The sequence below is a fragment of the Scaptodrosophila lebanonensis genome, unplaced genomic scaffold (assembly GCF_003285725.1).
Source record: "Scaptodrosophila lebanonensis strain 11010-0011.00,11010-0021.00 unplaced genomic scaffold, SlebRS2 tig00000061-arrow-pilon, whole genome shotgun sequence".
Classification (NCBI taxonomy): domain Eukaryota; kingdom Metazoa; phylum Arthropoda; class Insecta; order Diptera; family Drosophilidae; genus Scaptodrosophila; species Scaptodrosophila lebanonensis.
Genome location: NW_022060554.1, coordinates 7,927,705 through 7,938,550, shown reverse-complemented (window position 1 = coordinate 7,938,550; position 10,846 = coordinate 7,927,705). Strand labels below are relative to the sequence as shown.

Genomic DNA, 10,846 nt, shown 5'->3' with positions numbered 1-10,846 from the left:
TGAAACCGAATCATATTACACACGACGCAATTAAATAAACCTCTAATCAAAAAAGCAGCTGGCAACCAAAAGTGCCCGCATGCCTGAAGTAGATAACTGTATAGGTGCGGTGTGTTGCTTGTGGCTCCAAAACTGTAACACGGGCGTTCAGTGTCTATGCATATGTATGTACATATGTATGTATGCATGTATATACATTTATACATTTGTATGTGCTTCATTTATAACTGTCCATGCCAGATTGTGGGTACGCACACGTGCCCATGTTCATAACAATGTAGCAAAAGTTTGCGCACCCCGCCTTTGGCCCTGCCCCCTTTTGCTCAATGTTTAACGCGGAGGAACTATTTTCTGTCCGACGACAAATTATAATTAACTGGCCATGTTATGTGACTTTGCCCCTCACTATCAGAGCAGCTGTAGACGCGTGATATAAAAAATTGTGTTTAATAAGCAGGAGATAAGCGTGGTATTTTTATTTGTTTGACCTTATTGTATTTGAATAGATTTCTGCCACGTCTGCGATCCCACAATTTGAGTGGCAAACACAAATTGAAATGCATACATACAAATCAGTGTATGTATGTATGCATGTACATACATACATACATATGTATGTATGTACATACATACATATGTTAAAATTGTACAGCATTTAATTGACATGGTTTACCTGCAGCCGGTAATGGCAAAAATCTGTTCCAACGATTATACCTGAGAAAAACGAAGAGAAAAGCGTTACACGTGAGCGAGCAGGCTTAAGACGCTAGTCCTACACTCGCGGTCTACTATTTGGACAGGTATTAATTAAAAACAGAACGGCAAAATTGCATATCATACGTTAATTCTGAATAAACTTAGGTAGTTTCTTGAAATTTGATAATTTAATGATTTAAAAATATAACAAATTTCCAACTTTTTCACAAGTAATTTTCTATATTCTGTAAATGTGAATAAACCAAACCACAATCTTTTAAATTTCATAATCACTTTGGGATGTTAGGGCAATAATAAGCTAAAAAGGTTTTCCCCTAACAGAATGTTCCTATGGCAATTTTGAAGAATATTGCGGCTATACTTAGTTATATGGGTTTTGACTCGTATATGCCAAGTTTATTGTTCCTAACTAGTAAGTTGTTGTAGTTCAAAAGATCTCGATGATCTAAGGGATTCGTTTCGTCAAAAAATGGAGTCATTTACATTCCGACATTTTAGTATACAGAGTACGGAAGTGGAGTCCGGACAATATAAAACAACAAATATTTAGCAAAATAAAAATCTTGACGCTTATGCTTAAATGAATGCATGTTGATTTTTCATTTATGCGGACTACAACTTATATATTTTTTTTTCTCACACCACCAAAACAGATCTTACCAAACCAACAACGAAATTCGGAGACGAGCCGGACCTCCTGTTCAAACGAGCGCAGGGCCGGATTAGTCTGCTTAACACTGGAGCCGCCACCGCCGCAGCCCAGATACACGCAATCTTGAGTCCAAGTGCAAACGCAACGGAACAATTCGCCAACATTCAACTAGAAGCCAACGCAACGTTCAATGACTGTGAAAGTGGCTACGTGCCCACGGTTGGCCGCTGGGGCGCTGAATGGCCAAGTTGACTCGCCGCACTGCAAGTTGATGGAGCGCAGGGCGGCTGCGCGACGGGCGCCAGCGGCGGTGCTGTTGAAAGCGCCAAAGCTGGTGCTGTGGGGGTCGAGTGTTCAGCGGCGGTATCGGTGCGTGGCATTGGATTGACTACGAACACCGTTACTGAACAAGCTGAACCGGAGCAATTGTTGGATGCTGCAATATTGCCAGCTACACCCCCTACATCCAGCGATGATGATGATGATGATGATGGCGAGTCGGAGCTTAAGCCCGAGTCGCAGCTGGATGAGGAGGAGGAGGAGGAAGACTCCGACGCTGACAATGCAGCTCCACGCCAAAGTGATTTGACATCAGTGGCCAAGTCGGAGCGTTACTTCGGCATTGTCCAGTTATTGGATCAGCAACAACGCCAGTGGGTCTGTTCGGGCAGCCGTCGGCACACGCCTCTTGCCGTGGCCGATGGCTACAATCTGACCGCCTTTAATCAAATCAATGGTGTATGGCCACTTGGCCATCCGCTGCCACTCCCCGACTGGGAGAGTGGCGAGACGAAGGGTGTGCTACGCTTTGACAACGTTTGGCAGTACGAGGACTTTAATGCGATTGTGGAAACGGCCCTCCAGCGTATGCTGGAGGAAACGCACTACAACACAGTCAATCTGTTCATCGATTTCTATCGCAGCTTTAAACGCACGCGTCGCTCGGATCTCCGATCCTTTTTCCAATTCTATGATGTGCCTATCAATAGGCGTGATCACATGTGTGTCTCACTGGCCTTTGAGATCATGGCGCGACTTGTGGAGCTCTTTCCTGTGCTTGCCCACTACCTGTATGTAGTGTCATGCGAGGAGCAGGTGGTGCAGCTGAGCGACTACATCGAACTAGACGAGGAGTACGGTTTGAACTCGGCGGATGCTGCTGTTGAGAAGGAGCATGCCATGGCTGCTATGCGCATTGCCATTGGCGAGCGCGAAGGCGTAATGATTCTAGATCCGGGGTATCATGTAGGTCGTGCCGTCACCGTAATGCATGATCAGAGCTATCCGCATACAGGTAAGAAGTTGTGTAAGGCGATAAATGGTCGATGGTGAAATCTTAAAACCATTACTCTCCACAGGTTGGTTCAATCAGTCGAAGGAGCCGCATCTGCAGCGTGATTACTGCTACAGTTATAGTAGCTACAGCGAAAAGTTCGTCGAATGGAAGGAGCGTGAGATTCGCGGCGACGAGGCCAACTTTAAGACCTCCCTTGTCTATGTGGCTCAGGAGTACATGACTGCCATTGATGTGACAGTGCGTCGAAATCTTGTTTACAACTTCCGTTCTCTATTGTCACGCGATGCCAAGGGACGCGTTTACGCAGGAATATACTTTCCTCTTGTGGCCAATGTGCACGAAGCACATATGACGCTTTTTTATGATGGTCCGAATGAGCAGCGCGTTAAGGCCAAACTGATGTTTAGCGCTTTTAAAGGAGGGAAGGTAAGAGAAGGTGTCTTCTAACTGCTTATAACTTAACATCCCTTGAAAAGTTGATTTTATATATGACCAAATTTAATTGGACGCACTATGTATAGAGTAACACTGATATTCATCGTGAATACTAAGAATTTTACAAAACATATATAATGCTTTTGGTAATGTCGTAACTTTTGTTAAAAAACGTGAGGATTTTGATAAGCTTATTAATTATTCAATATTAAACTGTATTAGGTAAACAATTTTTGTTACATAAATTTGTTTTAATGCCAAATATTTAAAATTTTTGTTAAAATGAGATTCCTCTCTATAACAAAATATATGTATGTATATAATTCCACCAAACATTGAAATTGTACTATGTAATATCTGTATCAGAGGCCTTAGTCGGACAAGCATTATTATTATTTTCTTAGTATAAAACGATTTTCTAATGGTAAACAACGCAAATGTTTATTCTATCCGCTTTAAATTTCAGATGCCCGACTACGTAACCCAACATTTTGGTAAATTGGCGCCACAGTTAAATATGTCCCAGCATGAGCTCGCTGACCTATGCAAAACGCTGGCTGAGGTCGTCACTGACCAAAATTTTATTAGCCAAGTGCTGGCTATCAACGATGATATTGGTAACATGTCCTTGGAGAATTGACAGTTAAAGGAGCCTAAGGACGTGGACCCGAAGATGTCGGCAACCAAAAACAACGCTGACGCTTCCGTCACCACAACTTAGAAACTAAAATTATAATTGAATTTCTGATAATATATACATGAACATAGCTTAAAAAAACTTACATTCGAAAAGAAAATGTGGTGTCAAGTATCCAAAAATTTTCAAATTATGTATGTATAATACAATGAACCATATTCACACACTTGTATCTATAAATTATATAATTTATACACAGCTTAAGCAATATTTTATTCAATTTAGATTTGTGCTTTAAATCTGACATTTATAAGCCGTGCATATATACTTATGTAATAGGTGATTCAAATTGATTAGATTCCGTTAAACCGGACACATTTTGTTTAAAAATATTCAAACTATTTAAACAGATTAGTTTAAACTTTTTCAACCAATTAATTATGTATATTTATAACTTATGCACTGTAATGGATGATATTCTGTTTCAAGTAACACAAATAAAGTAAAACCGCAAAAATAATATATTTGTGTACACTCCCTAGACGTTGCCTTATCTTTAAACAACGTGAAGACTGACTTCCAAATGTAATAGAAGACTATGTACCTTTGCACATTAGATTTGTTCAAAGTCTGTCATCTTTTAATAGGCAGTAAATTTACGTTGTGTTTTTCCATTGAGTTTTCAAAGATTTGCCTTTTGTGTTCATTAATTTTTATAGCCTTTACCCAAAGGGTGTTTTTTTATAGATTCCGTAATTCTTGGAATTTTGGAATTTTTTCAATTTTGGTAGGTACATCCAGTTAGTACTAATGTGTCCGTTTGCTAAGTTTCATCAGGATATGTCAATTGTGAAGAATGTTATAGCCATAAATAAAATCTCTGGTCATGCGCTGCCTGCAGCTCTGCCGGCAAGATTACAAATTTCAAATTTTCAACCTACCTGTAGGCTAAATGTGTAAATGTACATACTTTTAATCATCAAAATGTTCTTAATATTTATTCAGACAGGTCCTTTGTCCGCATTTTAGGCCATCGTTATATAGGGAGTATTTTTAAATTGGAATGGACTTACTTTTAAAACACGAAATGGGTCTGAGAAATTAATCTCGCGTCAATTATTTCACCGAGGAGAGTTCTAGCTATGAAAAGCTAGAAAAAGTTAGGAAATAAAGGAAATGAAATTACGATGGTAAAATGAACAATGGACGTTTTGCACTCCAATACGAATCTCGCAAAGATCATTCCGACGCTATAAATAAGTTGAATATGCAATATCGTCATGTGACATAAAACATTCTTTGCCATGTCCTTGGAACTGTTCCTAAAAAATCACCAAACACACAAGGAAACAAAATATGAATTAAAAGCAGTAGGCTGCAACTTTGACGTTACTTCATGTGATAAATTATGTTTTGCAAAAACAAAACATTAATCATTTTTCAGGATGGTATCGTGGAATTTCCTTTGGAAGCGTGTGCTACTCAAACAGCTCAGGTAATTTTTTATTATTCGACGCTGCATACAAAACGGCTTACTTTACTTCGATTGCGCTGCTTGTAAAGCAGTGAGCTTTATACAGCTAGCGTCTATCGTTATCGATGGTGGCTTTTCACAGCTGGATAAATCAGCTGTTTAGTGGCCACGGCATATTATTGAACCAAAACACCTAACAGACAGGGCGCAGATGAACAAAGCTAGTCCTTTGTGTACAAATTAATACAAAGGCCAAAGTAAAAAACAAAGACGTGCCGGCCGAGGTGCTGATATCTGCATTCTGCGGTAACCTAGAAATAACCTGAAAGAACGAAAAAATATTTCATATAACCTAGAATAATACAAATCGTTCTACAGTGAAGTGCGCGCGCGGATTATCGTTTAGTCTGCCTTTGAATTTCTCACCGTTCGGTTGTGTTATTGCACGGCGTCGAAACCGGTTTATTTTTGGACGTGACTGCTGCGGCGCGAGTTTGTTCAATTAAAATTGTTTACTTTAACTGAAAAGGTGTCAATATTAGCATAGTCAAGATTCATTTAGCATTGCATTTCTGCAACAGTGCATATATGTACATGTATAGTATACATTTATGTGTGTTGTGCATTCTTATTTATATATACACGTACATATGTGCAAGGTCTTGCAACTGCCGGGCAATGGCCATGTGCCCTATAACTACAAAAGAAATAGAAAGTTCCACTTTGAGCTTGGCCGGCCAAAAATGCTGCGCTTTTAGTTTTTATTTTTGTGTTGACGGAAGTCTCGAACTCCGAATTGTGTGTCAACGCAAACACATTTCATACACATACCCACCACCAACCCACACATACGTACATTGTATATTTACATACACACAAGCAGACAGCCATGTTGGTAGCCCTCTTCGCACCTGTTACTACCTCTGCTAACCGTCTTGACTTCATATGCTGTCTGTATGTTTGTCTTTTCTATCTTTAACAATTCTTTTGGCCCCAATCAATTGGCTCTTAAACTTTCATTCGTTGCTGTTCGTTGTGTAGCTTGCTTTGGCTCTGTGATTTGAATCTTTTGCTTAGTTTACATTTTTTCAACTTTGTGTTTGTTTTGTTTCATTTTAGAAATTCACTCTTTTCTCGGTCTTAATTTATAGCGCTATTTCGCGTTGCTCAATTAAACCCTTGTTCCTCAGTAATTATTTTGAATTTACACTTCCCAGACCCTAACCTCAATATACATAATAAACCTGGCTTTTAAGTGTGCACTTAAGTTTAGTGTCGCCGAGCTATTATTATTTTCTAAAGTACTCAACCATTAATTGGTAGTTACTCATACAACTACCCGTTAGCAGTTTCACGCTGAAGGCGCCAAAGTTCAATTGCAAAGTGCATACAGGCATAGGTAAATATTTGAAAAAAAAAAAAATACTTAAACTCAAGCGTGCAATTGTCGCACTATTGATACTATCTCTATACAAAATGTGTAAATAATACCCAAACCAAATCTTGAAAAACCGATAGTTATATTAAAGTGTCGTAGATTTATTGCACTTTGTCCATCTGTTCGACACCAGGTGACGCCGCCACTCATTACTTGAACATAACACTTAAACATAATCAGACTGCACTGAGGCTCAAATTCCAGTTCTTTTAGCTGGCATGTCCACACCGTTATCAGCAGCAGCGTCTTATCATTTGCGTCTGGCTACGCTTGAATTTGACACGTCATAATGTATAATCTGTATGTTACCCGCATTTTGACCTCCACAGCTACGGCATATTCCGCTCTCAGGCCACCTTCAATATGTTGGGGACGCTGTTCACACTTGCCCTCTTAGCCCTGATGCTTTGCGGCTTCATCTTCTCCAAGACCACCAAAGGTATACCCAAGTCCTGGTATGAGTGGAAAACAGAATTTCGATACCAGTATATGGGCATTGTGGGACTTATACACGATGCGCAATACGCGAAGCGCGATCGCGTGGGTAAGTCAAGTTAATACAAATTATTGGTTATGCAATTCCAAATAAGTATATATCTCTCATGCTGTCTATTTAAGCATTGTACAAGCAACCGGATCGGATTGCTGTCATCACCGGCGGCAATCGAGGCATTGGTTTGCGCATTGTAGAAAAATTATTGGCCTGCGACATGACTGTCATAATGGGTGAGTCGGACTTGAACTTTAGGTTGCACGTAAGTTACTTGTTTTAGATCAAAGCCCAGCTTAAATGCCCCTTGAATTAGTGATTCCACATACACTTGGCTCGTTTTGTAAAAAACGCGGCACAATTGTTGCGCGATACGTACGTGCGATGCATGAGCAATGAAATTCAACTTAGTCTGGCTCTCATTGTTGTACCTTTGTATTTAGCAGCTTTTATTTAATTTCATTTTTTTTGTTAAGCGGTCTGGCTAGGCAAATTATATTAAAAATTAGTATATTGCACAATTATTGATTGATTCATAAATTAAATAAAAAATTAGTATATTGCACAATTATTGATTGATTCATTAACTTCATTATTAACATTTTGCTTACAACGGTACAGGGACCGTACAACGGTACATTTCCGTTTAAAGTTGGTTTTAAAACTAGCTAAAAGAAACTTACCACCATCGTGGAGAAGCTGACATTCTGGTTTGAATATTCAACTCGCAGCCAAAAGTATGCTACTAATTTTTTTTCTTCACTTAAGCGGCTCTTCCCCGGTGTACTGCATGGTTAAAACTAGCATTGATGAGTGCCAAGCAGGCATGCTTATCAAACTCTTAAATACAACAGAAACACATTCCGTTTACATTTTGTTACACTAATTAATTAATATTATAGTAAAAACAAGTAGAGTGTATGTACACGAATTTGATTAAACACGGTTTGAAAATTTAAAATTCTATATGTATATTGTTACTTGACTTTTTCCATTTATTCAAAAATAGCCCAAAATAAATAAATAAATACACACACAGCTGACAAACAGCTAGAAATACAATTACAAGTCCAAATTTCCGGGTATTCAATTTTAATGAATTAAAAATATAGAGAAAATATAAGATTACCGATTGTATAAGAAGAGCTAGAGTCACCAAACTTTGTATGCAGGTTGTCCCAGGTCCGGGAAAGTACAAGTTTATGGTTTTTTCCGATATGTTCTTTTTTTACACGGTCTTTATTTACTCGGGTTTGATTTAACACGGTTTGAAAATTAAAAATTGTTTATATTGTTGCACGACTTTATTCCATTTATTCCAAAAGACAAAAGCTGACAAATGGCTAGAAACCATTATTATATGGGTCGTTATGCACATTATTTACGTGATTTCATAAATTAAAAATATGTATGTCATATATCTCCAGGTGTCCGCGATCCACAAAGTGCAGAGGCCGCCGTGCGGTCCATTGTCGATATTAGTCAGAGCAGTGGGAAGCTCATATGCGAGCAGCTCGACGTGGGCGACTTGAAATCCGTGCGAGCCTTCGCACAGCGCATAAAGGAGAAATACACAAAAATAGATTTGTTGCTAAACAATGCCGGCATTATGTTTGCGCCCTTCAGGCTGACCGCCGACGGCTACGAGTCGCATTTCGCCATCAACTACTTGGGACACTTCCTGTTGACGCACTTGCTCTTGCCACAACTGAAGGCGTCCGGTCGTTCCGGCAGGAACTCCCGTATTGTGAACGTGTCGTCTTGTGTGAACCTCATTGGACGTATCAATTATAAGGACATTAATGGACTGTAAGTAATACATTTTAAAATATGCAATAATAAGCAATGCAGAATGCTTAGGTTTTAAAAATTAAATGGTCCGTAACACTTATATCGTCATTATTGTTGTACATATTTAAAGAACCAAACGAATTTATTTGAACTGTGAATCGGCTCGACGATCATCACATACATACTATACATATATTAGTAAAGGTCTATAATATGCGATATACTGCCATTTATTTCTGACTTAAGGAAAAGCTTTTAAAGATTGTTCAGAAGCCCTTTTAATTAATTTTAATTTCTACAATAGTTTCCAAAGCTATGTGTGATGTGTTCAAACAACCAACAAATTTGGGTTAGCTTTTCATTGAAGAAAACTAATCAATAAATTAGAAGAAAAGTAATAGGAGCTTACATCCATACTCGTACATATGAAATAGTAATTGCAATTATTTTTGTTGTTGCCTTTCAGCAAATATTATTATCCCGGCACTGCCTACAGCCAATCGAAACTCGCCCAAATACTCTTCACACGTCATCTGCAACATCTGCTGGATGAGCAACAGGCGCCTGTCCAGGTGAACGTCGTCCATCCGGGTATTGTGGACACAGATCTGTTTGAGCACTCGGCAACCACTTCGGTGCCCTTTATGAAGAAGCTTTTCTTCAAGACACCCGAGCGAGGAGCACGCACCGTCGTGTATGCGGCTATTGATCCAGCTATCGAAGGCCAGGGCGGCACATATCTGAGCAACTGCGGCAAGGGTCCAATGCACGGGGATGCCAAGAAGCCGGAGAAGTGTGAGAAGTTCTTCAAATACTCATGCGATTTGCTGAACATCAAACAGTATGGCAATGGTGAAAACTGAAACTTCGTGCTCTTTATTTAAGCAAAACAAATGAAACACTCAACCTCTTGTACTCCTCCATTTTTTTATAACCCTACCCTTCTGTCCTCGTGGTGCAACGTACATTTATGATCGCTATTTTTGTAAAGCATTTTTGCAATACACTTACAAACTATTTTTATACATGTGTATGTAGAAACGACTGGAGTTTTAATTAACTTGTCTTCGTGACGATAGGCATTAGGTTTGTTTTTCGTTTTTTGTTTTTACTTGACTTGTTACTAAAACGCAATTAAATTAACAATAATAACAACAAAAACAACAGACACAATGCAAGCATAACAGAAAACGAACGGCGGCTGCTTAAAAGAGAAAAACTGCAACAATAACAACAAGAACATTAGCCCCCACATCAGCTGTTATATGTCAACTTTTAAAAGCTACAGCAAACATTTTAATTTTGTTGCCGAACACAATGAACGATTAACATTTGCAATGTGCGAGTCGCTTGCAACGGAATTTTAATCGACTTGCGGTAGGTGTATCATCCAAAACAGCAACAGCAACAACAACAACATCAAGTTTGCTGTCACTTTGCGCTCAAGATGAACTTCAAAGCTAACGACGCTCCGTCAAATTAAGGCATACGGAATCTTTGAATGTGTGAAGCCGTGAAGCCCGTCAGCTGCTGATTTTGGCTTCGGATTTACGGTGGGCTGTCATCAATCAAAAATATCAATGGACATGTTACGCTCACTTGGGTCCCAGGTTGTCAGTGTCACATATAAATGAAGTCATCTCTGCCTTGCATGTCTGATGGGCATTAAGGCGATGATTGGAATCGGGTGGGCTTGAGCATGAGAGTGATGCACAGAGTGCTGATAATTAGCGATTGGGGGCAGTCAAAACGGGAGCGGTTACCATATCCATAACTGAATAAGTTTGTGGCTTGTGGGCTGTGGTTGCGAAGGAATCCATTGAGTTTGCGTCACAGGTGTAGCTAACTGGTACTCAATATTACCGTACAAAAGGTGGGTTAATAAGCTAAAGTTCAATGGATTTTTTAAATCAAC

At 39.3% G+C, this 10,846-nt stretch overlaps 2 protein-coding genes across 4 annotated transcripts; both read left to right on the top strand.

Moving 5' to 3' along the window:
* Positions 1–1,627: 1,627 nt before the first annotated feature.
* On the top strand, positions 1,628–4,002 carry LOC115624913 (the record flags this gene model as incomplete). The annotated part of the gene is made up of 3 exons (XM_030519762.1): positions 1,628–2,663; positions 2,728–3,092; positions 3,568–4,002. Coding segments are annotated over 3 exons (1,575 nt in total), but the record flags the coding sequence as incomplete, so codon positions are not given.
* Positions 4,003–5,218: 1,216 nt separating this feature from the next.
* Positions 5,219–9,972, top strand: LOC115624635 (dehydrogenase/reductase SDR family member on chromosome X). Of its 3 annotated transcripts, none has more exons than XM_030519393.1 (5): positions 5,219–5,233; positions 6,980–7,194; positions 7,269–7,376; positions 8,568–8,949; positions 9,398–9,972. In XM_030519393.1, exons 2-5 carry the CDS (start codon positions 7,014–7,016, stop codon positions 9,792–9,794), a joined length of 1,068 nt encoding a protein of 355 aa, XP_030375253.1. In that variant the 5' UTR covers positions 5,219–5,233; positions 6,980–7,013; the 3' UTR covers positions 9,795–9,972. The 3 variants fall into 3 exon arrangements, with proteins under 3 accessions (XP_030375253.1, XP_030375255.1, XP_030375254.1); XM_030519395.1 differs by lacking the exon at positions 5,219–5,233 and adding an exon at positions 5,503–5,518; XM_030519394.1 differs by lacking the exon at positions 5,219–5,233 and adding an exon at positions 5,597–5,741.
* Positions 9,973–10,846: the final 874 nt, after the last annotated feature.

Bases quoted from the DNA above. Each gene is read 5' to 3' on its own strand.
- LOC115624635 (XM_030519393.1), top strand. From the start codon at position 7,014: ATGTTGGGGACGCTGTTCACACTTGCCCTCTTAGCCCTGATGCTTTGC. The intron at 7,195-7,268 runs GTAAGTCAAGTT...TGTCTATTTAAG, and splicing joins CGCGAAGCGCGATCGCGTGG to CATTGTACAAGCAACCGGAT. The intron at 8,950-9,397 runs GTAAGTAATACA...GTTGCCTTTCAG, and splicing joins TATAAGGACATTAATGGACT to CAAATATTATTATCCCGGCA.